This window comes from Podarcis gaigeae (assembly GCF_964106915.1).
Source record: "Podarcis gaigeae genome assembly, chromosome: 15".
Lineage (NCBI taxonomy): Eukaryota > Metazoa > Chordata > Lepidosauria > Squamata > Lacertidae > Podarcis > Podarcis gaigeae.
In genome coordinates this window covers 22,294,467-22,322,080 of record NC_139692.1, presented here as the reverse complement: position 1 = coordinate 22,322,080, position 27,614 = coordinate 22,294,467, and the positions used below count along the sequence as shown (strand labels likewise).

At 46.2% G+C, this 27,614-nt stretch overlaps 1 protein-coding gene across 1 annotated transcript in view; it reads right to left on the bottom strand.

The window, feature by feature from the left end:
• The window catches only part of OAF (out at first homolog), a 30,718-nt gene extending 5,040 nt beyond the window's left edge, over positions 1-25,678 (bottom strand). Inside the window, exons 1-3 of the mRNA XM_083714128.1 lie at positions 24,668-25,678; positions 2,161-2,295; positions 484-664 (exon numbers count right to left, since the gene is read on the bottom strand). Of these exons, the coding sequence (XP_083570254.1) occupies positions 484-664; positions 2,161-2,295; positions 24,668-24,922 (571 nt within the window). The 5' untranslated portion in view covers positions 24,923-25,678. The remainder of the gene's footprint in view (positions 1-483; positions 665-2,160; positions 2,296-24,667) is intronic.
• Positions 25,679-27,614: the final 1,936 nt, after the last annotated feature.

Sequence of the window (27,614 nt, the reverse complement as noted above, 5' to 3'; positions counted from 1 at the left end):
CACAAATGTTTCAGGTGGTATCATAGCACTTTAAATGTATGGTGTGAATGTGGACCAAAGCTCCTCCAGTTTTTAACCACCCTCCAACATCTAAAGGTGTCCAATGCCCTAAACCAGGCATGGCCAAACTTGGCCCTCCAGCTGTTTTGGGACTACAACTCCCATCATCCCTAGCTAACAGGACCAGTGGTCAGAGATGATGGGAATTGTAGTCCTCAAACAGCTGGAAGGCCAAGTTTGGCCATGCCTGCCCTAAACCCACCCATTCTCCTCAGGTGCCTTTTCTTGCTTGCTACCTTCTGGATCAGACTCCTTGAACCAGGTTCCCCATGCTTCTTCCATGATCAGCGGGCCACGCTGGCTGGGGCTGATGGGAGTTAGAGTCCAGCAACATCTGGAGAGGGCCAGCCATTAGCTATTCCTGCCATTCTCCACTGTCACTGCTGCAGAAGGAAGATGTCAAATGGGAATGGCGCCACCTACCTTTCTCCAGCCAGAACTTCACATCCTCTTCCCGGGTGTAGATGGCCTCTTTGGCCTCCGCACAGACGTTGTGGATGTGGGAGCTGAGCTGAGCCCCTTTGCTGAAGTTGACAGCTACATCCATGCTGAGATGCTCAAGGGCACGCACCTCTTCGGCTTGCCGCACAGTCCGTGGATTTTTCTGGCCAGGGAAAAAGCAGTGGAAAAGTCTCATCAGCTTTGCTATCACCAATGTCATTTTAAAACCCAACAGCTGCTTTTCGCTGGGGGTCGGTCTGCGTATTTAACTACCATAAATGAATAGAAGCAGGCAGGCATAAATAGTTCATTGTCTGCTCCCCTAAAACTCACAGCAGTTTACCATTTAAAAAAGCAGCACTGACATATGAGGCAACCATGCAGCACTGACATATGAGGCAACCATGCCTCATCAACTGGGATGGGGGGGGGGGGAGAGACATATTTTTAAATAAAAAAAATCTAACTGCCTCTTCATTAACACAAATATACTAAATTGACCAAAATAGTAAGTGCTAAAATTAAGGAAATTACTCAAAAGCTTTCCTGTTTGCTAGAAACACTTGCAATGTTAATTTAAATTCAGTTGAATTAGTGGAAGGATGTAATCTTGCCTTGGTTCACACCACACAACAAGACAAACTATTGTTTACTGGGACCACACAACAGGGGACAGGGTGTGGGGAAGACAACTTTGCAAAGGTGGCAGGAGGGAAAGGATAAACCCTCCCTTTCTTTGCTCCAAATTCCCCCCCCCCAGCTGGTTTTCCCTCCGTGGGTCTCCAAGCAGGTGTTCAAGAGGGGCAACTGAGGTGTAGTGGTTAAGAGCGGTAGACTCATAATCTGGGGAACCAGGTTTGCGTCTCCGCTCCTCCACATGCAGCTGCTGGGTGATCTTGGGCTAGTCACACTTCTTGAAGTCTCTCAGCCCCACTCACCTCACAGAGTGTTTGTTGTGGGGGAGGAAGGGAAAGGAGATTGTTAGCAGCTTTGAGACTCCTTAGGGTAGTGATAAAGCGGGATATCAAATCCAAACTCTTCTTCTCCACTCCTAATCCCATTCCTTGCAAAGTTGCCTTCACCTTAACAAAAGCAGCCGGTTGGGTTTCTACTGCATGCAACTTGTTTGTTAGGCTCTGAAGTGCAATTAATGGGGATCCACAGCAGAGCCTTTTTCTATAGAAACAGCAGCTTTGTGGCCTAGAAATCCACCAAGAAAGTCCTCTCTCTTCCCCCTTTTGCAAGCAGGTGAATGCCTGCTGCGGTGAACCATGAACTCCTGTGTTCAGGTTCCATCCAGGTGCTGATTTAAGTGGATTATTTAACAGTGTTATACACAGTGCCCAGCTAGGGCTCCTAATACTGGCCTGCAGCAGAATTTGTTCTAATCCAATAGAGGGAGAAATCTGAGGATGGGTTGTGCATAGTTAATTCACCAGACACAAATTCTCTCTCCAGGTAAATAGTTGCACCTTTTATGCAAACATTTGAAAATCTTGGTTAGTTGTTATAATTATTTTCTGAAAGCCACCTAGGACATTGATCCCTGCTCCCCTGAAAGGGGACCAGTAAATTTAAAGAACAAAAAGATGAATCACGTGCCTTAGGGTCACCTTACCCTAAATACAATAACCAATGATCATCCCTCCATTTTCTCACCTGTCTTAGCTTGGCCATGGACTCACTGGGAATGATCTCATTGCGGTGGAGCCTGGTGACAAAGCAGAGTGCCTGGAATTGACTCTGGCCCCTCTCCAGTTCTCCAAGGATTAGGGCTCGGAAAATCTTCACCTCCTAAAGAGAAAGAGGGAAGAGTTAAATACATTCTTTGTTTCAGTTTGACATGGTTGTGTAAACCATCTGTCTAAGCTTCCATTCACTAAGGGTGCTGATACCTTATTGCTGCTGGACACAGAGCCCAGGGTGTGTTGTCTGTTGAACTCTGCCTGCAGAATTCAGACTCCACACAGGCATTGCTTAAGGTAACAGGGGCATTAACTGGGGCTATACAGTTCACTGGGAGGGCTCCAAATACAGGCCTGCGGGAGGGTTTCTCCTAGCCAAGACAAGACAAGGGGGAGGGAATATGGGTTGTCATTATGGGAATTTACTGTGTCTGAGCTGCAACAAATTTGCAGACAGAAAGAGGAGAACACAGGAAGCAGACTTACAACAAGTCAGATCATTGGTCCATCTAGCCCAATATTGTCTACACAGACTAGCAGCAGCTGTCCATGATTTCAAACAGGATTCTCTCCTAGCCCTAACCAGAGATGCTGGGAATCTTGGTCTCTCCTGTACCAGTTTCCATCCCTGGACTTTTCCCAGATCGCAGATAGGAACCACTATGGAATTTCTGCCTGACACTCAGCTGTTGAACCACAAAACTGGAAACACACCACAGGAAGATGGCAGGGGGAGCAGGGAGAGACGAGACAGAGGGGGAAATTTCCAGGTGATTGAAATTACATTTATGCCATCCCCAATAAATCGCAGAACAAATCCTTCCACCTGGGGCTGCAATTCCAATCAAATGTGTGGTACTCAAACCTGCAGTAAAGAGAAACTTCACATGACAGTTTATTCCATTTCCACAACTGTCCCCTAACAGCAAGTCCCACATTGAGGTTTCACATGAAGTGTAGGCCACTTCTGAAACTATGGTGGAATATACTGCAAGTTCAGTGCTTATTTCCATGTTAGGTAAAGGTAAAGGGACCCCTGACCATTAGGTCCAGTCGTGACCGACTCTGGGGTTGCGACGCTCATCTTGCTTTATTGGCCAAGGGAGCCAGCGTACAGCTTCCGGGTCGTGTGGCCAGCATGACTAAGCCGCTTCTGGTGAACTAGTGCAGCGCATGGAAACACCGTTTACCTTCCCGCCAGAGCCGTACCTATTTATCTACTTCCACTTTGACGTACTTTCAAACTGCTAGGTTGGCAGGAGCAGGGACCGAGCAACGGGAGCTCACCCCGTGGTGGGGATTTGAACCACCAACCTTCTGATTGGCAGGTCCTAGGCTCTGTGGTTTAACCCACAGTGCCACCCGTGTTCTTTATTTCCATGTTACTTACTTCCAATAAAATAAAATCTGTTTGTAAGTTTGAGTGTTTTCACCTGGCTGCACTATGTGTGTGTGTGTGTGTGCGTGTGTAGAAACCAGCCTGCTATAGGAAGGTCAACTTTACATCTGCTGCTCTGCCTGCTTCTGCCTCTGGCCCTGCCCATCACTGAATGTGGCCCTTGGAAGGCTGCCCAGAAGGGAATGTGGCCCTTGGGATGAAAAAGTCCCATATCTACAAGAAGACTCATCCTGGAAGACTAAATTAGCACAGTGAGGCCTCCTGTCCTAGCTCCTCTCCCCCCTGGATCTGTATGGCATTCCAGGCACCTGCCTTTATAAGACCCAGAGCTCAGGAACTGAGCTCCGCTCTGGCTAAGCTTCTCTCCCTGGGATGACCTCTGGGTCTTCCTGCATACATTCCAAGGCTGATTCACCGTCTTCCCCTCCGAGGAGTACGACAGGCTGGCCAGACAATGCAGGAAATGACCAGACAGCTGACAGCACAGCTGCATGCTGGACCCAGGATTGAGTTGGGTGTTGGCTGGATGCATTTAAAACACAGAAGATGAATGGGGAAGAGGAGACGATCCCAAGCACACAGAAACAGAGAGCTTCTCTTGCAAGCTTGTACTTCTCTTTGGGCTCCTTCCCTGCTCTCTTGGAGGGGAAGGATGCAACTAGCCCGTTCCATGTTTCTAGTCCTCATGAATTCTTGGGCGAAGCTGCACTCAAGCTGCAGAGAAGGGCCAGAGCCCAGTGGCAAAGGATGGGATTTGTATGCAGAAAGTCCCAAGTTCAATCCAAGTAAGGACGGGAGAGGCTCCTGCTTGAAACACTAGAGAGCTGCTGCCAGTCAGTGTAGGCAATGCTGAGCTACAGGTAAGGTAGCTCCTTATGTTCACTGTTTAGGAGGGCCCTTCCTTTCTGGGAGGGTGCAATATCCAAGCTGGGTGGGTTGGAGCAGTCCAAATAATATTAAACTGTCCAGAAAGCTGCTCCAAACTGCAGCTCTCCTGGCTTGATAGATGTGGCAATCCTACATGCAAGGTTGACAGTTCTACTCCCAGGGGCTCCTCCCCACACCTGTCTTTTGAGACAGCTTTTCAAACAACAACAGACACCCACTCATTCCCTTTATTTCCAATGTCCAAGCATGAGCACCCTTCCTAATGCAGCAAAAATAGGACCACCCACCTGAAAAGCTCACGGTTTTGCAGAAGTACAAATATCAGAGGGGGTGGGCAGAAATGGGAGTAGACAGCCCAGTGAGGACTGAGCATGCTCAGTGGCCACAGAATCCTGGCTGAATATTTGGAGTGGGGGGAGAAGGGGGAATGAAATGGAGTAACCTGGAGGGGGTCAGGGCTGACTGTCCACAAGCCTTTCCCTGGTGGAGAGGGTGACCTCTGAAACTCCCTAATGTGAAACCCCCCTTGCGACAGAAAGAGAGGAGTCACTCAGACAACATTCTGGCGCTTTGGCTCCCAAACCTATTTGCTTTCAGCTGTGGTTCTCCCTCCGGGCCCCACGTCGGCCAGCTACTTCACTCTCTCGCAAGTCCCAATCATTCCCCAGCCCTTGTGAACTCTCGTTCCCGTCGCTCCAGCGAGCGGGTGACCCAGCAGCGCCGCTGAGCCAGTCTAAATATTTATCTACTCTCTCTGTGTGCCGGGTGATTTATAGGCTGTGAGCGCTCTCTCTCCCCTGTGCCTGGTGTGGAAAGGAAAGGCGGTCGGGAGGCCTCTCGGAGTGGGTCACAGACGGCATCTTCACTAAACTGGAGAGGAGGGTTTGGAGAAAGGAGAGGGAAAAGATACCCGCACAGGAAAGGAGGAGAAACTAAACCCCTCTCTACTACAGTGGTACCTCAGGTTACATACGCTTCAGGTTACATACGCTTCAGTTTACAGACTCCGCTAACCCAGAAATAGTGCTTCAGGTTAAGAACTTTGCTTCAGGATGAGAACAGACATCATGCTCCGGCAGTGCGGCGGCAGCAGGAGGCCCCATTAGCTAAAGTGGTGCTTCAGGTTAAGAACAGTTTCAGGTTAAGAACGGACGTCCAGAATGAATTAAGTACTTAACCCGAGGTACCATTGTACATCAGGTAGCATGTTGATGCATCCCCCATAACACATTAATGAATCCTGTTCCAGAAGGGGTATTTGCCTAGCCGCTGTTAGAGTGGGATGCTGGATTAGATGGGTTTATGGCCTAATCCAGAAGCCAGTCTTGCCAAGGTTGCAGGTTCGATCCCCGTATGGAGCAGTTGCATATTCCTGCATTGCAGGGGGTTGGACGAGATGATCGTCAGGGTCCCTTCCAGCTCTATGGTGCTATGATTCTTCCTGAGTCCCTGGAATCTCTAGATGAGGCTGGAAAGCCAGTGTGGTATAGTGGTTAGAGTGATGGGACTAGGATCTGCAAGGCCAAGGTTCAAATCCCCACTCAGCCATGAAGCTGACTGGGTGACCTTGGTCCAAGCACTGTCTCTCTGTCTGACCTACCTCACAGCGTTGTTGTGAGGATTAAACAAGGAGTGGGAGAACCATGTTGCTTGGAGGGGAATAAGGGGAATATAAATGCAAAAGACCTTTCTTTGCCTGAAATGCTGGAGAGACTCTGACAGCCTCTGTGGGCTGGTGATGACGAACCTGTAGCCCTCCTTTGGACTCCACCTCCCCATCACCCCGATGACTGGCTGGGACTCATGAGTTGTGAGCCCAGCAGCCTCTGAAGGGCTGCAGGTTCCCTGTCTTCTGGTTGGAGAGCTGGGCTTGCATTCAGATCCCTGTTCAATTACAGGGGAGGCCAAAAGAGAGCAATGGCCCACCTCACAGGGCAGTTGTGCGGATAAAGGTGAACATGCAGACTGCCACCAGCTCTTTGGTGGAAGGGCTAGGCAGGAAAGCCAAAAATAAACAAACTGGCCCTGTGTCAGATTTGTCACCACGCCTGATCCGTGGAAAGCTTTTCCCACCCCACCCCCCAGTGTCATTCAATCTTCCATGGAAGAAACGATTGCATGGCAAACAGGAAGAGATAGGATTTCAGGTGCACAGAAGCACTTGGGCACACAAACCCTGCTCCCAGATGAGCTGATTTCAGGGTGTCAGTTGCAGAAATCAACTGCCCTTCCTGATTTCATCTCCTGCATGCTCTTCCCCATGACTCCCTGGGGGCTCACTTCCGCTAGGAGGCCTCTGTGCAACTCAGGCACCCCTATTCTCGCCTCCCTCTCAAAACGCCCCATCAGCTAAATCAGAACAGCTTCCTTTTTATTATTCCAAGCTGGCGTGTTAAACCCCAAAGCCAGATCTTTATCTAAACAAACCATGCTCTGATGGCTCAGTTGGCCCAGACTCAGGGGGGACAGGGCTGGTGTTGCTCTTTACGCCCAAACATTCCCATACTAGTATGAGGTTTCCTTTTTCCTTGAAGCACTGGGCTCCAGCCACAGACTTCTCTTCCCTTCTCTTCTGGCTACTTCTTCCCTCAACTTCTGCCACAGCCAATTTGATTTTGATTGCATTTAAACAGGAGACTATGCAGATCAACTCTTGCCTACAAGTCCACAATAACACCCCCCCCCCCCCAGTTCCCAGGATTCTTCTTCTTTTTTTTTTTTTAAGAGGGGAGGGTCATTTAAATATATGATGTGTTGACAACCCCAGACAAGTTACAAAGCTGCAATCCTAAAACCACTTTTGTGGGAGTAAGCCCCACTGAATACCACCTGACTTACTTCCGAGTAGACAGACAACAGCAAAAGTTGCTAGGTTTATCGAGGGTGCAGTGAGATTAAGGGCCACTATCTGAATGATAATCTTGGTCATTTGATTGCCCTTTATACCCATTGCTGTCTTTTTATTTGTATATATTGCTTGTTTTATGTTGCTATGGCTGTTGGCTAATGGGAATAAAGTTTATCTATCAATATCTATCATCTATCTATCTATCTATCTATCTATCTATCTATCTATCTATCTATCATCTATCTATCATCTATCTATCTATCTATCTATCTATCTATCTATCTATCTATCTATCTATCATCTATCTAATCTATCTATCTATATCTGTCTATCTATTTATCATCTATCTATCTATCATCTATCTATCTATCTATCTATCTATCTAATAATAATAATAATAATAATAAATTTTATTTATATCCCGCCCTCCCCAGCCGAAGCCGGGCTCAGGGCGGCTAACAACACTAAAACAGTACAACATTATAAAACATTATAAAAATGAATTAAAATCAAAATTAATGGCAACCATAAACTAAAGTCTTGTAAAGATTGCCAAAGGAGGGAGTCAGGCTGCGCCCTGACCAAAGGCCAGGTGGAACAGCTCTGTCTTGCAGGCCCTGCGGAAAGATGTCAAGTCCTGCAGGGCCCTTGTCTCTTGTGACAGAGCGTTCCACCAGGTTGGAGCCGCAGCCGAAAAAGCCCTGGCTCTAGTTGAGGCCAGCCTAACCTCTCTGTGGCTTGGGACCTTCAAGGTGTTTTTATTTGAAGACCGTAAGTTCCTCTGTGGGGCATACCAGGAGAGGCGGTCCCGTAGGTACGAGGGCCCTAGGCCGTATAGGGCTTTGAAGGTTAAAACCAGCACCTTAAACCTGATCCTGTACTCCACCGGGAGCCAGTGCAGCTTATATAGCACCGGATGAATGTGATCTCTAAGCGAAGACCCCGTAAGGAGTCTCGCTGCGGCATTCTGCACCCGCTGGAGTTTCTGGGTCAGTCTCAAGGGCAGCCCCACGTAGAGCGAGTTACAATAATCCAGTCTGGAGGTGACCGTCGCGTGGATCACAGTGGCTAGGTCAGGGCGAGAGAGGTAAGGAGCCAACTGCTTAGCTTGGCGGAGATGAAAAAATGCCGCCTTTGTTATAGCTGCAATCTGCGCCTATCTATCATCTATCATCTATCTATCTAATCTATCTATCTATCTATATCTATCTGTCTATCTATCTATCTATCTATCATCTATCTATCTATCTATCTATCATCTATCTATCTATCTATCATCTATCTATCTATCTATCTATCTATCTATCTATCTATCTATCTATCATCTATCTATCATCTATCTCTATCTATCTATCTATCTATCTATCTATCTATCATCTATCTATCTATATCTATGTATCATCTATCTATCTATATCTATATCTATGTATCATCTATCTATCTATCATCTATCATCTATCTATCTATCTATCTATCTATCTATCTATCTATCTATCTATCATCTATCTATCTATCTATCTATCTAATCTATCTATCTATATCTATCTATCTATCTATCTATCTATCTATCTATCATCTATCTATCTATCTATCTATCTATCTATCTATCTATCATCTATCTATCATCTATCTATATCATCTATCTATCTATCTATCTATCTATCTATCATCTATCTATCATCTATCTATCATCATCATCATCTATATCTATCATCTATCTATCTATCTATCTATCTATCTATCTATCTATCTATCTATCATCTATCTATCATCTATCTATCATCATCATCATCTATATCTATCATCTATCTATCTATCTATCTATCTATCTATCTATCTATCTATCTATATCATCTATCTATCATCTATCTATCTATCTATCTATCTATCTATCTATCTATCTATCTATCTATCTATATCTATCATCATCATTATCTATCTATCTATCATCTATCTATCTATCTATCTATCTATCTATCTATCTATCTATCTATCTATCATCTATCATCTATCTATCTATCTATCTATCATCTATCTATCTATCTATCTATCTATCTATCTATCTATCTATCTATCTAATCTATCTATCTATATCTATCTATCTATCATCTATCTATCATCTATCTATCTATCATCTATCTATCTATCTATCTATCTATCTATCTATCTATCTATCTCTATCTATCTATATCTATCTATCTATCTATCTATCTATCTATCTATCTATCTATCTATCTATCTATCTATATCTATCATCATCATTATCTATCTATCTATCATCTATCTATCTATCTATCTATCTATCTATCTATCTATCTATCTATCTATCATCTATCTATCTATCTATCTATCATCTATCTATCTATCTATCTATCTATCATCTATCTATCATCTATCTATCTATCTATCTATCTATCTATCTATCTATCATCTATCTATCTATCTATCATCTATCTATCTATCTATCTATCTATCTATCTATCTATCTATCTATCATCTCTATCATCTACTGAGTAGACTTGGTTAGGATTGCACTGCAAGCTGCCGCTTTGGGATGAAAGTCATGCAGCTGATGAAATGGACTCCAGTCCATAAAAGATTTGCTAAGGTGCCAGAAGACTCCTTTAAAAAATAAAAAGGTTTCTCCTCAAAATGAGGGAGGTCCCTTTCCAGACTCCCTTCCTGCAGAAAAAACACACATGCCAGGTGATTCAGTGCTGAGTCAGTTCTTGGCCAAGCAAAAGGAGGACAGGGTTTGCGGCCAAGGATTTCCGTGAAGCTTTCCCAGCAAAGACAACAAGTTCCAGCGTGACATCAGCACCCCCACAGATGTTCCGGACTCAAGGACTCTTTGCGCAGAATGACTCCCGAAGGGAGAACGTTGGGAAATCCTTCTTTGGAAAGCAATTCAGGGACACTAGTGATAAAAGCAGCAGGGAGTGGGTTGGAGAAGCTAACCATCTAATGTTTCTGGATTTAGTGGCGAATTACGTTACACTGAAAGCAAAGGCAGGCCCATTGTTCTATCCGAAAGGAGACCATTTACACATTTGTAGTTCCAATAGTTAATTAACACGAACACTTTAAAAAAGCCCTCGCAGTTCAGCAGCCTAGTACTCCACTTTCTGCTATCCAGAACTGTGCGTGCAAATTAGGAATGTATGCTAATCAGGGCGGCATGCAATTTAGGATGCGCCTGCTTCTTTTTTGGGCTGTAAAATTTAGCAGAAAGGTTTTTTGGGGGGGCTAGGGAGGCTTTGGAGTCTATAAGTCAGGCTTGGTGTGTGTGTGTGTGTGTGTGTGTATGTGGGGGAGAATCGAGGTGAAAAGAGCAAGATATGAAACGGAGGAGAGCAGCCAGAACGCAGGAAGGTGTGTTATACCGAGGCAGATTGTTGATTCACCTGGCTCAATGCTGTCAACACTATCTGGCAGCAGATCTCCAGGGTTTCTCTTCCAACTCCACCTGGGATTGAACCTGGAGCTTTCTGCACGAAAAGCATATGCTCTGCCTATAATTTACAGGTTCTGTGAACGCAGGCTAATGGTTTAGCTCTCCCAGGCAAGCCACAAAATGTAGCCATAGCCAAATCTACTAAATGAGTGCCTAAAACATTGGAACTCCCTGCCTATTGAGCTCCAGCAGGCAACTTCACTGAACTCTTTTCTGCACCTGTTAAAAAGATTCCTGTTTAGACAAGCCTACTCAGATGCTTAGAAAGTGGAGGTGATTTTAATCTGTTTTAGTATTTTAACTTCTGTATGTTTTAAAGTATGGTTGTGAATTTTTCTTGATTTTAATGTTTTATCTTTTGGAAAATGTTTTGCGGGTTGCTTTGTTTGTTTTTAACAACCAAGCAGTGTATAAATTTTATGAAACAACAAATAAAAATTAATACATTTGTTGCCGTTAGACAGATTTGTGACTGTTAGCGTTGCCATATTTTGAAGAGCAGAAAAGAAGACACATTTTCCGACTTCTGCTTTTAACTGTGGATCGTTATGACAACCCATGAAAAAGAGGACATGTCCTGGAAAAAGAGGGCATATGGCAACCCTAACTGTCCTAACCCAATAAAACTTCACCCTGGGGGAAAAGTGACAAGTGGAATGCTGCAGGGTTCTGGCCTAGGCCTAGTGTTGTTCAATGTCTTTATAAATGACTTGGATGAAAGACTAGAAACGGTGCTCAACAAATTTGCGGATGATACCAAACTTGGAGGAGTAGCTAATACATCAGAAGCTAGAATCAGGATTCAAAAGGAATTTAACAGATGGGAGAACTGGGCCAAAACTAACAAAAAGAATTTCAATAAGGACAAATGTAAGATTCTAAACATAGGCAGGAAGAACCAGATGCACAGATATAGGATGGGGGATCACCTGGCTTGACAACAGTTCACTAAAAGAGATCTAGAGGGTCTTAGTAGATCACAAACTTAACACGAGTCAACAGTGTGATACAGCGGGGGGGGGGGGGAGGCTAAGGCTATTCTAGGCTCCATCAAAAGAAGCATAGTGTCCAATCAAGGGAAGTAATAGTCCCACTTTATTCTGCCTTAGTCAGACCACACCTTGAGAGTACTGTGTATAGTTCCGGGCACCACAGTTTAAGAAGGATATTGACAAGCTGAAATATGTGCAGAGGTGGGTGACCAGAAACCAAGCCTTATGAGGAACAGTTGAGGGAGTTGGATATGCCTAGCCTGTTCCTTGAAATATTTGAAAGCCTGTCAAATGGAAGACAGAGCAAGTTTGTTTTCTCCTGCTCCAGAGGGTAGGACCAAAATCAACAGATTCAAATTGTGAGAGAGCAGATTCTGACTAAATATTAGGAGGAACTTCCTGACGTCAAGAGCTGTTCAACAGTGGTTGAAGTTTACCTCAGAAGGCAGTGGGTTCTTCTTCACTGGATGTTTTAAACAGAGGTTGGATGGCCATATATCAGGGATTTTTTAGCTGTGATTCCTGAATTGCAGAGGTTGAACTAAATGATCTTTGGAGGCCCTTTGAACACTATGATTCTGTGATCTGGGAGTGCTAAACCATGGAACAGGTTTTGGACAATACACACCAAGCCACACCATGGCTTAGCACAGCATAAAAATGACCCAGGAGGGAAAAATGGCTTGAGATCCTATCTCCAAAGTCTTGCATGTTTGCTCATTCATGCTCTGGGCTTAACATTAGATGTAAACAAGGTCCGATCTGATATAATTTCTCTCCCACACACGCCCAAACTGGAGATAACAGGGTTCAAGCACAAGGACACCAAGAAATTCACAGCCATTGGAGGATCAGGATATGACCCCTGCCTTAGGGGACCACTTCTTGAAGCAACAACACCATTTTCAGGTTTCAAGTTTATTTGAACTCAAAATGTTCCATACGGAAAGCTCCCCCCCCCACACTTTAAAAGATGTGCTTAATTAAAATGCAACCCTGTGTCGATTGCACGGCTACTCCACAGGATAACAAAAGCAATATTCTGCCAAACTCTGCCCCTGCCTGCCCTCAAACACAGCCTGCAGGAAATATATAGCTTAATAACCGTGTGATAAATTTGCTAATGTTTAACGTCACCGGGTTTATTCCTGCTGAGAACCTGCCTTGAAACTTCCAGACCGCCTTGCTGTGCATCCCAAATTGCCTCTTTTCCCTCTCAGAGAGCAATGGTGCAAAAAGGACCTCTGCAAATGAACAGGTTCACACAGAAGCAGGCAGGCTTTAAGGCAGAGGTGGGGAACCTGTGCTCCAAGATGTTGTTGGGTTCCCATCTGCCCCAGTCACATAACGCCCATTCCACAGTTATTAGAAACTTTGGAACTCCCTGCCTATTGACATCACACAGGAATCTTCACTGTACACTTTTCGGCACCTGCTAAAAACATTTTTTTTTTAGGCAAGCTTACAAGGAACATGGGTGGTGCTGTGGATTAAACCACAGAGCCTAGGACGTGCTGATCAGAAGGTCAGTGGTTTGAAACCCCGTGATGGGGTGAGCTCCCATTGCTCTTTCCCTGCTAAACCTCTAGGAGAGTTTTCATGCTAAACCTCTAGGAGAGTTTTGGTTTTTTTAACCACCAAGGAGAGTGCATACATTTAATGGAATAAAAATGATAAATACATAACATTTTAGAGATTATGGGTGTTAGTTATAGTCTATCAACATCTAGAGGGCCACAGGATTTCCATCGCTATCTTAAAGTACAATGTAGGCTTTATTATGATTATTATTATGATTCATAACCCACCCTTCTTAAGCAGCCCTGTATGTCATCAGCAAGCAACAAAACAATAAAATACCTTAAAAACAATCCCTACGCTGATGCAGACTGGGAAAGATCTCTACTTAAAAGGCTTTTTTGAAGAGGATGATCTCTTCTTCCAAAAAAGGAGGGGAGAGACAGTGACTGCCTAACACTTAACACAGCCCTTCCAAGTGTCCCTATTTTCCAGGTACAGTCATACCTTGGATTACAGGCGCTTCAGGTTGCTTTTTTTGGGTTCCGGACTGCCGAAACCTGGAAGTACCGGAACGGGTTACTTCCGGGTTTTGGCGGTCGCGCATGTGCAGAAGCGCTAAATCATGCTTTGCACATGTGTAAACACGCCAAATCACAACCTGTGCGTGCACAGAGGTGCCACTGCGGGTTGTGAATGTGCATCCCTCATGGATCACGTTCGCAACCCGAGCGTCCACTGTACAGTCCTGGATTTACAGAAGCCGTCCCAGTTTCTGATTCAATCTCGGAATGTCCCGCTTTTCCTTAGGATGTCCCTATTTTCATCAGAGAAATGTTGGTGTCATGAGACCCCCGAGTCAAGAAGACAAGTAACTATACAACTTTTAGAAGACATCTGAAGGCAGCCCTGTATAGGGAAGGTTGGGTTTTTTTTTTAATATTTAATGTTTAATTTTGTGTTTATATATGTTGGAAGTCACCCAGAGTGGCTGGGGCAACCCAGTCCGTTGGGCAGGATAGAAATAATAGAATTATATTTTTATTATTGAATAGGATGTCCCTATTCTCAACGGAGAAATGTTGGAGGGTATAACGGGAGGGAATTCAGTTTCCAAATTATGCAGAATGGGACCTCCTGATAAGATGCCCTCTGCTGGAGACCCTCACTTGCAACATGCAGAGACTGTCCCTAGACCGTGCCCCCTCCTAGGCTACACCCTCTCTCTTTTCGGGCCACACACCCTCACCAGTCCTGCTTCACATTCTCCTTGAGTGGTTCTGTCTGCCTGGAATGTGCACTGGAACTCCAATAACGCCTCTTTTTTTGCCTGGGTAGATGATCGAGAGGTGTGTGTGTGTGTGTGTGTGTGTGTGTGTGTGTGTGTACGCGCGTGCATGCACGCGCTTGGAAGGTCGCCCAGAAGGTTATGTGGCCCTCAAGCCGAAAAGGATTCAATTCACCTGTACTTTATAGTACTGTTGCAAGGATTACCAGTATGTGCAGCTTCCACACACCTGGGGAAGACCCTGAACTGCTATACAAATGGCAAGAATTGATCTCAGGCCAGGGCGCAGCAATTTTACACCACAAAGTTTCCTTGGAATCTAACCCAGCACCTAGGAATTTTAAACACTGCTTGAGCGGCAGACCCTCCCCCATTTCCCAGCACTTATATGGCATCTCGTTCCCTCCTCTGGGATGAATGAAGAGTTTCAAGCCAAGATAACACAAGTTGAGGTCAAGAGTAGCGGGAAGCCACAAAGATTGCAGAAATTCTTTCACTTTCAATTCCTCAAATAGTACGCAGCCAGGCTGAAGTGCTCTTCTCTGCTCCTATAAAAGGGGCAAAGTACAGTTTTGAAATCGGCACGAGCTTTATGCTGACTGGGCTACACAAAGCTGGAAAAAGCAGAGATACCATCTTTAGAATACACAGGAGGCCTTATGCAGGCTGCACCCCAAGAAAAAAACAGCAGACAACAACTCCAAAGCCAACTGGAAACCTGCCATGGGCCGGATTCAGCTCAGGGGACTCCAGTGGTCAACCAGTAGAACTTTAGAAGAATGAGCAGCTCAAACATAAAGGTGGCATATACCAGGAGGTGGGGGATCTCTGGCCCCTGAGGCCGCTCCATCTGGCCCTCAGAATGTTCCCTTTCCCTAGGTCACACCCCCTTGCTGGTACTGCTTTGCTCCCCAAGTATTTCTGTCTGGCTGGTATATGTCCTTGAAATCCGATCACATCTTCTGCCTGCCTGAATGGATGGATGGATGGAGGACATGCGGCCCTCACAACTGTTGCCCAGAATAGAAGGAAGGCCTCAGGAAGATAAAGCGGTTCTCCACCTGAGTCAGAATCAGTATTCCCCGAAGCTAGAACTTCTTCCTGCAGATGCCCACCCTCAGGTACCCTTGCAGAAAACCTCTCCAAGAACGTGAGAAGAACCTGATGCATCAGAACAATGGCCCATCTAGTCCAGCATCCTATGCCCAATGAGATGCCCCAATGGGAAACCTGCAAGCACAAGAGACCTCTCCCCTCCTGTGGTTTCCAGGAAATGGCATTCAGAAGCATCACTGCCTTCCAACCGGGCAGGCACAGCATGACTGGTAGAGAGATAGCCTTCTTCTCCATCCTAATCTAGGTTGGTGGGAACTTGTGGGAGCTACATCCTACATCCTTCAGCAGCTTCCTCCACCCATTTCCAGCATCTGTCAATGGCACTCACGTTCAGCTAACCAGTGATGGCCAAACTTGAACCTCCAGCTGTTTTGGGACTACAACTCCCATCATCCCTAGCTAACAGGATCAGTGGTCAGGGATGATGGGAATTGTAGTCCCAAAACAGCTGGAGGGCCAAGTCTGGCCATCACTGAGCTAAGCAAATCCAAAGAGGATTCTGGAGCAACCACACTAGTGCTGTGGAATTCAATAGCATTTCTTTGTGTATGGTAGGGCGGGTAATGGAAAGAACAAACATCTGGGAATGCTAGAACTCACATGGTTTTCTTCCAGAAGGACCCTCCCTTTCCTTGTCTCTGCCTATGAACAGATCTTTGTGCAGGGCAGAAACAAAGGCAAGGGCTGGATCTAATATAGGAGAATCCCTGAGGGAGTCAAAGCTAAAAGGCGAATAAGTGGTGACATGATCAAAGTGCCCCCCCCATGCATGGCATGGAGAAAGTGGATAGAGGAAAGTTTTTCTATGTATGCTACGACTGCGGCCTATGTTTTGTTAGCCCCAGAAATTGAAAACGAGAGAGGTCCCAACTAAAGAAGAACGGCGACTTAAGTTGACAAAATATTCACAACTCTCAGACTTAACATATAGAACAAGCGATCAAGAAGAACATATGTTTAAAGAAGACTGGAAAATGTTTATTGAATTTATGGGAAATAATTGTGTACAGCTGGCAGCATTAAGATAAATTCAACAGTGTAAACACGTTTTGATGGGAGCAATAATGGAAAACTGAATGGTATAGTTTTTGTAAAATATGCAGGAATTTATGATATGCAAAATGAACCATGGAAAGAAAAGAAGGGAAGTCATTGATATCTTAAGGATGTAAAAGGAGTGTTTTAAATTGTAAAACAGAAAACTTAATAAAAATATGAGAGAGAGAGAGAGAGAGAGAGAGAGAGAGGTTTTTCTCCGTCTCCCGTAAGACTAGAAGTCATGGACATGCAATAAAGCTGAATGTTAGAAGATTTGGGGCAGATAAAAGAAAGAACTTATTCAAGCAACACATGGTTAAACTAGGGCATTTGCTCCCACAGGAAGCAGTGATGGTCCCCTACCGGGACTGGACAAATTCATGGAGGAGAAAAAGTCTACTAGCCATCATAACTTTGCTCTGTCTCCTTGGCTCGATGCAGTAATTCTTCTGAATATCAGTTGCTAAAAGCCACAGGAGGAGAGAGTGCTCTTGTCCTCTGGTCTTGCTTGAGGGTTTTCTACAAGCCTCTGGTTGGCTGCTGTGAGAATAGGATGCTGGACTAGACAGGCCATTGGTCTGATTCAGTAGGGCTGCTCTTAAATTCAGTGTCTAAAAGAAGGGGCTCATCAACAAGGTGGAGACCTAGATCCTGTACTCCCTACAGGCCACTCAGTATACAAAGCAGCAACAGTGCTCCGGAGCATGTAAAGTCCTTTGCCACTGCATAGCCTCTAACAATTCTCTGATGGAAATAGGAACATCCTAAGGAAAAGTGGGATGAGGGTGGCGGGTGGCGCTGTGGGTTAAACCAATCAGAAGGTTGGCTGTTCGAATCCCCGTGACGGGGTGAGCTCCTGTTTCTCGGTCCCTGCTCCTGCCAATCTAGCAGTTCGAAAGCACATCAAAGTGCAAGTAGATAAATAGGTACCACTCTGGCGGGAAGGTAAACGGTGTTTCTGTGCACTGCTCTGGTTTGCCAGAAGCAGCTTAGTCATGCTGGCCACATGTCCCAGAAGCTGTACGCCAGCTCCCTCGGCCAATAAAGTGAGATGAGCGCCGCAACCCCAGAGTCAGCCACAACTGGACCTAATGGTCAGGGGTCTCTTTACCTTTAAGGAAAAGTGGGACATTCCAGGATCAAATCAGAAACCATGGTGGCTTCTGTAAATCTGGGATAGTCCCTGGAAAATAGGGACACTTGGGGTGTGTGTATGTGTGTCTGCCCAGCCTGAGAGCCAAATGAGATGTGGTGCAAGAGATTTGCAATAAGAATCTCTGCTCACATAAAAAAGAGTAAAGAATAGAAGTCACTGGAAGGAAGAACGAACTAGGTCAGACTGGTGTGAAAGCCATTTAATGCTTTCCCCAATGCATTTTCCCCCCTCATTAAACTCCCCCCCTCCAAAAATATGTTTTTTTGTCATTTCCCCACAGAGGAAAGTTTAGAGGTATCTTAGGATTGTCAAACGCCAATATCTTTTGATCTTAAATACAAGGGCCGCAGCTCAGTGGTTAGAGCACCTGCTTTGCATCCAGAAGGTCCCAGGCTCAATACCCAGCAGCTCCAAGCAGGGCTGGGAGAGAACCCTGCTCTGAAACCCTGCAGTGCTGCTGCCAGTCAGTGTAGACTGTACTGGGCTGAATGGACCATGAGTCTCTCTCAGTATAAGGCAGCCTCCTATGTTTCTAATGTATGCATAGGTGCCAGCTCTCTGCAGCCCTGCACTCCTGAGCACCCACAAAATTCCATGTGAAGGAGCCAGGCACCCACAAATTTTGGTGTCAGGGCCATGCATGCTGCATGACACCCACAGCCTCAGGCACCCATGGTCACAGGGCCAAGCTGGCATTCCAAGCTGGCACTGTGACCTGTAGGTTGTCTCCCCATCAGGCAAAGAGCAGCTTAGAATGGGAGGAGAAGAAAGAATATAACACCCTCCTCCTTCTGTGCCGTAGTCCCAGTCCCTATGACTTCTATTAATTTTCAAAAAATGGCCCCTGTGGAACATCATCATGGGTTTCCTGCATTACGTCTATTTTGGCCGGAGTATTGGGATCTCATTTGCATCTGGGAATGCAGGGAGATAAAGGAATAAAGGTCAGGGGTCCATGGCTTGCAGATTGTAACCCTTGATAAATGTGGGCACCCAGAGAACCATATAATGAGCTCCATATGCGCAGTGAGGCTGGAGGTGTAAACAGCAAGATGCCAAGGTTTTCTAGCAAATTGCTCATGAAACCAGAGGAAGCTTCAAAAGGCAGATTCCAATACAGTGCAAGGAAAGGATCTGCTTTCCCAAGATAAAAGACAAGAGCCTTTTTGGATGCATTGCCAGGGCTTACAAGAACAACTAAATTACCTCCGTGAAGTCCCCATTGCGTATATTCCAATAGTGACCCCATTCTCCAAATGTTGAGCCTTAGATAGCCAAGAAACTGGAATCCCAAGGAACCGGAATCCCAAAGTTTGCAAAACAAGAAGCGAAATCTTAAAAGAAGGAGCTGCCCAATGAGGGCTGAGCATGCTCATTGGCCACCGATGGCTAGCTGAATGCTGAAAAGTGGTGCTGCTAGGGAGAGAAATGATAACAGGATGGGGAAAAGCAGCACTCGACGCTGCAACATTTTGTGGTAGGCCTCATTTGTAACCACCACCACCAATAACACTGTACTATTCATGTGCACAGTGCTTTAGAAAGAATAAATGGCCAGGTCTAAGACCCAAGGGCTTTACAATTTCCATATATATCTCCACCACCACCACCAAGGGGCTTGCATCTACAATACACACAAATGAGTTGCAATGAAGCAGAGGAGCCATGTCTCTCATTCATTTACAGTGGTGCCTCAGGTTAAGAACTTAATTTGTTCTGGAGGTCCGTTCTTAGCCTGAAACTGTTCTTAACCTGAAGCACCACTTTAGCTAATGGGGCCTCCAGCTGCCCCTGCGCCGCCAAAGCACAATTTCTGTTCTCATCTTGGAGCAAAGTTCTTAACCCGAGGTAATATTTCTGGGTTAGCGGAGTCTGTAACCTGAAGCGTATGTAACCCGAGGTACCACTGTACTTGTTTTTAATAAGATCTGCATGGTCCACCCATGTATGTCAAAGTTATAGAGCAAGACAGCATGTTAAAGATCTTCTAATGGTCGAGGCATAATTGACCTGTGCTAATTAATTCTCAGCACACCCCTTTGCTTAAGGGCAGCTGAAGGGCCTGGCTGGTTAACAGCCATGTCTACTTGGTGCTGCATTCTTTGAAAGAATCCAAACAAAGAATGGGGGGTGGGGGGGGGGAAGGAGGTCCCACCAGAAGTTGGCCAGAACACCCTGGTCATAGCAGAGATGGGAAAGAATTACGGCAGGAACATAGCAGGTAACCCTCTTTGTGTGAGGGTGCTTTGGGGCCTTCCATTATTACTTATCTTGTAGCAGACAATTTGAGGGACTTGCAGACAAGCTATAAGGGACCACAGTTTACTCAAACATCTTTCATCATGACATACATTGCACATTGGTAATCTGAACTTTGTGATATCAAAAGCTAAATTCCCCAGCCTGTCTCATTCTATGCAAATTAAAGCTATGTGCCCGATTGCTCTACTTTTCCATAAATAGACTTTTCTGTATTACCCCATTGTGTAATTCTTCTTTTGCTAGTCACAGGGAAGGGCAAGACCAGACCCAGGATAGCCAGACACTGCAGTAACAGTGTCAGACGAGGCTGCCCAGTGAGATCCAGGTTCAAATCTCCCTCAATCATTAAGCTGGCCATGAAACCTTTGGTGAATCTCTCTCAGCTTAAACAATTTGCAGAGTTCTTGTGACGACAGAACAAGAAGAAACAACATGTGCATTATTCTAGGCAATTTTTGACAGCGCTAAAGGTTATTAATAAATCCCCAGAGGCGAATTAACCAACAGTGCTTGGTGAATTCTGGCTTCTGAATTCACCAAGCACTGCCAGCATATTTTCTAGCATATTCACAGTCATAAGGGCTAGGAACTTCCTTTTTTGAAAACAAAATGAAAACTGAGATTTGGGAGAAGTTAAATTCAGCATCCAGTACCACTTCAGCTGACATCCTGCAACCAGTAAGGCAGGACCTACTGAACCTCAACAGGGAAGGACAAGAAAGTAGCAGAACACGATAATCAGGCACATTCTTCCATTCTTTCCCACTACCACCCCTGTGTTTATCAGACCTTCTTCTTGCAGAGAAGGGCTTTATTTTTTGCGGCAGAGCACATGGTTTGCACAGAGGTCACAGGTTCACTTCCCAGCATCTCCAGACTGTAAACCCTGAAGATCCACTTTCAGTCAGTTCAGACAGTGCTAAGCTCAATGGACCGATGGCACCTAAAGAGGCTAATTTTGTGAAGGACCGCATCTTGGCAAGAGCTACAGCAGGAGATTCAGGGTGTTGAAAAGACATTGCTTTCACACAATGCACTGTTAACCAGTGGAACCCACAGCCCCAGGATGCTTTTAAAAGGAGGTTAAACACAATTAGAGAAGGGCACAGCTCAGCTGTAGAGCATGTGTGTTGCATGGGAAAGGTCACAGGTTCAGTCCTCAACAATTCTAGCTAGAAAAGCTGTAGAAAAGCTGAATGTGAGAGATAGAAACTTAGAAGGCTGCAACAACAACAACAACAACAGAGTCAGAGCTGGTCTGCCTTGCTCTTAGAGCAGGACTGTCTAAAACAGTTTTGCCACCCAGTTACCCTCCATATTTTGAACTATAATTCCCACCAGCCTCAGTCTGCATGACCCATGGGCAGGGATCATAGAAATCATAGAATTGTAATTCTATGCAGGAATATGCAGCTGTCCCATTCGGGGATGAAACTTGCAACCTTGGCTTTATCAGCACCATGCTCTAACCAACTGAGCTATTCAGGCTGATGATGATGGGGTCTGAAGTCCAAAAGGCACCTGGATGGGGATGCCCGTTTTACAACATGGGGCAAGATCCTTGAATGCATATTCCATCCAGGCAGAGACTCATTCCCTCACTGCACCTTCCCAGCTACCTCTCCACTTCCAGATTGCATATCTGGTTCCTAACTTGTTTTGTTTAAGGCAGGGATGGGGGACTCTGTGACTCTCTGGATCTCCAGCTGCCATCTGCCCCAGCCAGCACAGCTATGGGTCAGGGATGATGTGAGTTGGAGTCAAACAACAGCCTGTGAATTCCTCATCCCTTGTGTTAAACTGACACAGATCTAGTTAGGACCCGGACCTGGGATTACAGTGTGGTGGTGGTGGAGAGGGGAGACCCCCACAGCTTGCTTTGGTTTACTTGCTGATCCTAATTTGGGTTCCCCCCAACTCTCCCCTGCCAGGAAAACTTGGAGGCTGTTCTCTAGAGCCTACTGGACTTTGTAGGCAATAGAGTCAGCCTGCTCCAAAGCACAGAACCATCATAACAACAACAAACAACAACGTTTATTTCTTGTACCCTACCCATCTGAGATTTCTCCCTCCACAAACAAGGCAAAAAAGAGGTGTTTGCATGGTGCATCAGTTTGTGGAGGCCTGCATGGGATCACTCCCCTCTCTTTCTGCAAACCTAATGCCAGAAATCACAGTTAAAGATCCTCTATAAACACTCCCCCCCTCCCACTCATCCTGCAAGCTTCTCCCTCCATGAGAAGATATCAGTGACCAGAGTTCCCAGGCTGGAGTCCTTTGATCTGCTCCATTCCACTGCGTAATGTAGGCCACTGCAAAATACACCAGGGACCATATTCCAGACAGTGGACCGTTCAGGGCTGGGGTGGGGGGAGGCAGGGATCTACAGACTCCTCTGCTTAATAAGGAAAGGACAATGGCTGGGGCACAGAGAGATGCTCCTCGCCTCCCACACCCAGAGCACAAGCGAGCCAGTTGTTTGGGGCTGTGTCACTGACCGCACAGCGATTACTCCATTGCGGGAGCCTTTCAATCAGGACTGATCTTCATTTTCAAGCAGCTGCTGTGGGTTGGAAAGCTCCTGTTGCACATGGAAGCCATAAGATGCAGTCTCTGTTCAAACATGTGCATGCTATCTCTTGATTCCTTACCACTGCAGTTCAGTGAGCATAAGGAGAACTTTGCTGGGTCAGACCAAGGGTCTCTCCAGTCTGAAGTTCTGTTTCTAACAGCCAACCAACTGCCTCGAGGAAATCTGCAATAAAGGCTTGCACCATTTGGGACTTGTTAGTTTAGAGAAACAGCTAGTAAGGGTGACAGCGTGCAAGTGTATACAGTTATGCATGAGATGGAGAATGGAGAAAGAGAAAGATTTTCTGTCTTTCTCCTAACACTATTACTATTACTATTACTATTATTATTTTATTTGTACTTCACCCATCTGACTGGGTTGCCCCAGCCACTCTGGGTGGCTTCCAACAAATTGTAAAAACCCAGAAAGACATCAAACTTCTCTGTACAGGGCTGCCCTCAGATGTCTTCTAAAAGTCATATAGCTGTTAATTTCTGTCTCATTGAAATTCAATGAAGCTGAATGTTGGAAGATTCACGACGGGGGGGGGGGGGAGGAGGACCTTGCCATACATAGTTAAACTATGGAACTCACTTCTGCAGTGGGCAGTGATAGCCACCAACTTAGATGGCTTTAAAAGAGGATTGGACAGATTCATAGAAGGTAAGGCTTTCAGTGGTTACTAGCTGTGATGGCTCTGCTCTACCTTCACAGTCAGAGGCAGTAACACTTCTGAATACCAGTTGCTGGAAACCACAGGAGGGGAGAATTCTCTTGTGTTTGGGTCCTGCATGATGCATCTGATTGGTCACTGTGGGAACCAGATGTTGGACTAGGTGGGCCAATGCCCTGATCCAGCTAGGCACTTATGTTTAATATTAGATATATCCTCAAGCTAGTCAGGCCAACTCCTACAATCCTGGTCCCCACCCTCTTTATGCAGGGAGAGTGAGCTAAATCACGGGGGGGTGGGGGGGGCGGAGAGGGATTTGGTGATGCGTGTGGCTTTTGCGTGCGGGTGCAATGAATGAACTAGCCTTTGATGTCTGGGAGCCAACTCCATAAAATAACCCCAGAACACTGTAAGGATGTGAGCAGATGTGATCGTTGCACCTCTGGCATTGGTTGGGAAATCAAAGATGCAGATGATGTCTTTGAAGCAATCTCCAAGCTGAAACCCTATACACTGTTTCTCAGAAATAAGACATAAGGTAAGAAGAGCCCTCCTGGATGAGGCCAAAGGCCCCTCTAGACATGTATAAAGTCAATCCCACTACCTTCCGACCAAATGGATTGGCTCCTTCCCTTGTCTTGCACTTTACCCTGGAGGTTAAAACCTCCCACTCACCTCTGAAAGCTCTCAGTCCAACTCAGCCTAGTGGGTAGAAACTCAGGCTTAGAGTTCACTGAGCCAACACTTCAAATCCTTGCAGAGCTTATGAATTTCCCACAGTCACTATAGGCAAGAAGACACTCAGAGATGTGAAGGCCACCAGGATAAATTAGTTAGGACTAGAATTAGTTCCGTCCCCCTCAGGCCTTCAGATATCTAGTACTCTTTCAGTCTGACCTACCTCCAAGGGCTGCTGTGAAGATAAAATAGAGGGAGGGGCACACACCATAGATGCTCCCCCCAGCTCATTGGAGGAAGGGGGAGATTAAAAGTTTAAGCAATGTGCCAGGGAAGTTTTTAATGTGTGACATTTTAATGTATTTTTAATCTTTGTTGGAAGCCGCCCAGAGTGGCTGGGGAAGCCCAGCCAGATGGGCGGGGTACAAATAATAAATTATTATTGTTAGAATATTGGGTGTGTGGGTGTGTATCTATTAACCCCATCCTTTCCAGTTGGTTCCCCCGTTCATCCTCTTACCTTAGAGGAAAGACCCTCACATTTTCCTGGCGGGAAAGCCCCCCAAGCCACAATTCCTGTGCCCCTGTCGCCCCCGCACCTGTTTGAAGTCGGCCGTGAGGGTGATGAGGGTGCCGTCGCCCTTGCGGAGCTCCAGGGTGACGCAGTCCGCCCCGCTGTCCGCCTGTAGGCTCTCCTCCGTCACTTGCCCATCGGGGAGCCGGACGCGGACTCGCAGCTCCGACGGGGCCCCCGACGCCGCGGCCACCCAGGGCAGAGGCTGGGGCCAGAGCAGCGCCGTCAAGAAGAAACGGAGCCAGCCTCCTCCTCCTCCTCCTCCTCCCTGGCAGAGCATCTCCAGCAGAAAGTGGGGGGTATGGAGGGCGAGGGAAGAGAGACAATCCAAACACCCTCTAAGAGGGACCCCCTTCCCGGCCGGAGTACTGATCACGCTCTCCGCAGCTCCACCTCCCCGTCCGGGAAGAAGGAAAGAAACTTTCCCAAAGTTTGCAACTTTCCTTCTGGAGTTGGCGGAGGCTCCTGGCTTGACTGCCTGCCGTCTCCTTATCCCCTCGCCGGGGGGAAAAAAACCCCTGCACTGGCGCCCCCTCGAGCCCCTGGATGTCCCTCCGCCGGACACCGCATGGGCTGCTGGCGAGGGAGGTCTACTCCTGGGAAACTCCTCTTGCGGCTGCGCTCCGCCCCGCCCGGCTGCCAGGGGTGCTCGGATGCTGACTGCTGCTGCCCTCGCCTCGGCTCCCGTTGTTCCTGCTGCCGGCCCTCGCCTCTCCTTCCTCTGTCTCCCCTTTCAAGCTCCCCCTTACTTCTCTCTCTTTCTCTCTCTCTCCTCCTTTTTTTTTTTTTGCTCCTTTTCATTCAATCGCCCCGTCACTTCCTTCACTCTCCAGCATAACAACCCGTCGTGGGACCTGCCTTAAAGAGACATGCGCCCCCTGCCTGCCTCCCCCGCCTTGGAAAGGGCAGGAGCGCCTGTGCAGCTCCCCACCCCAGCAGGAGAGCGAATGCGAAAGCAATAAAACTGGAGTGGAAAGAAAGAAAAAGTTGAACGAACTTTATCACTTGCACGCACATGCCGCCACCGTTGGTTTCAGGCTTCCTGTGATCATCTTGATTTATAGGGAGCGGGGGCTCTTTCCCTTAATCAAGACCATCCCTGCAAAACTTCAGCCAAAAGTCCGCCTCCCTTTCATCCCCCCCCCCTCTGTTTGAAAAAAAGATACGGTGGGATTTCCCCGCTACAAAACAAAATTATAATGTTAAGTTTAAGGCATCATTCATAAGGTGAGTAGCAGGTGATATGATAGGAGTCTATAAAACTACACATGGCATGGAGAATAGTAAGAGCTTGTGGGCTTTCAATGAGGCTGAATGTTGGATGATGTGGAACAGAGAAAAATGTCTTTTTCATGCAATGCATAAACTGCGGGACTTACCCCCACGAGAAGCAGTGACTGCCACAAATTTGGATGGCCACTGAGCCAGTGTAGTGGTTAAGAGTGGTAGAGTTGTAATCTGGTGAACTGGGTTCGGTTCCCACATGCCGCTGCTGGGCGACCTTGGGTTAGTCACCCTTCTCTGAAGTCTCTCAGCCCCACTCACCTCACAGAGTGTTTGTTGTGGGGAAGGAAGGGAAAGGAGATTGTTAGCCGCTTTGAGACTTCTTAGAGTAGTGATAAAGCGGGATATCAAATCCAAACTCCTCCTCCTCCTCCTCTCCTCCTCCTCCTCCTTCTTCTTCTTCTTCTTCTTCTTCTTCTTCTTCTTCTTCTTCTTCAGTAGCCAGAAGCATCATAGCCAGACACTGGAGAGACCAATAGTATCAAATAGTATGGGAAACATCCTTTTTAGAAAAAACAACAAACAAACTGAAACTGACATGGGAACAAATAGAAGAAGATGCCTTCACCCCGATATGGTTACCCTTTATCGCATACACAGCTCAACAAGACGACGACAAGAACCCGCCAACAGCATTTGAATCAATCTGGCTAACCTGATCCAAACACAAACACAAGCCCCACTCACACATGGAAACAAATTTCACTACAAGCAATCAAAGACAACCGACCACACCTAGGCCAACCCCAACCTCTCACCACCAAAGGAATACAAGTGAATAGTAAAGAGAACCCACACAAGTGACACTGACACAAAACATCACACATACACTAAATAGAATAGAAGCATTGCCCCCCATGCCACCCTCCTACTCACCATTCTGCCCTCCACGTCTTCCCCCCTTTTCTTCCTAATGTAACACTACAGTGGTACCTCGGGTTAAGAACTTAATTAGTTCCAGAGGTCTGTTCTTAACCTGAAACTGTTCTTAACCTGAGGTACCATTTTAGCTAATGGGGCCTCCCACTGACACCACGCCGCTGGAGCACGGTTTCTGTTCTCATCCTGAAGCAAAGTTCTTAACCCGAGGTATTATTTCTGGGTTAGCGGAGTCTGTAACCTGAAGCGTCTGTAACCTGAAGCGTCTGTAACTCGAGGTACCACTGTAATGTCTCAATGAATGAAACTGATCTGTAGAAAATGTAGCTTGAAAAAAAGAGACATTGCACATACTTTTGTAAACCAAGAAATCTTTAATAAAAATATATATTGAAAACAAAACAGAGGACTGGACAAATTCATGGGTGATAAGACTCTCAATGGCTAAGCTCTACCTTCATGGCTGGAGGCAATAATGTTTCTGAATACCAGTTGCTGAAAAGTACAGGAGAGGAGAATGCTCTTGTGCTGGGCTCCTTGTTTGTAGGCTTCTCATTGGGGCACCTGTTTGGCCACTGTGGAAACAGAATCCTGGATTTGATGCTTCAGGCAATTCTTAAGTTCTTGATCATTCTCTCCTGTTTTGGTTTGCCAGCAAATGATATTCAGTGGCAGACCATCTGTGAACATGGAGGTTCCATACATTTGTCACTGCTAGGAGCAAAGGAAAACACTCTTGTGCTCAGGTCCTGCTTGCAGGTTTTCTGCTGGCATCTGGTGTTCCACCATAAGAACAGGACGCAGGACTA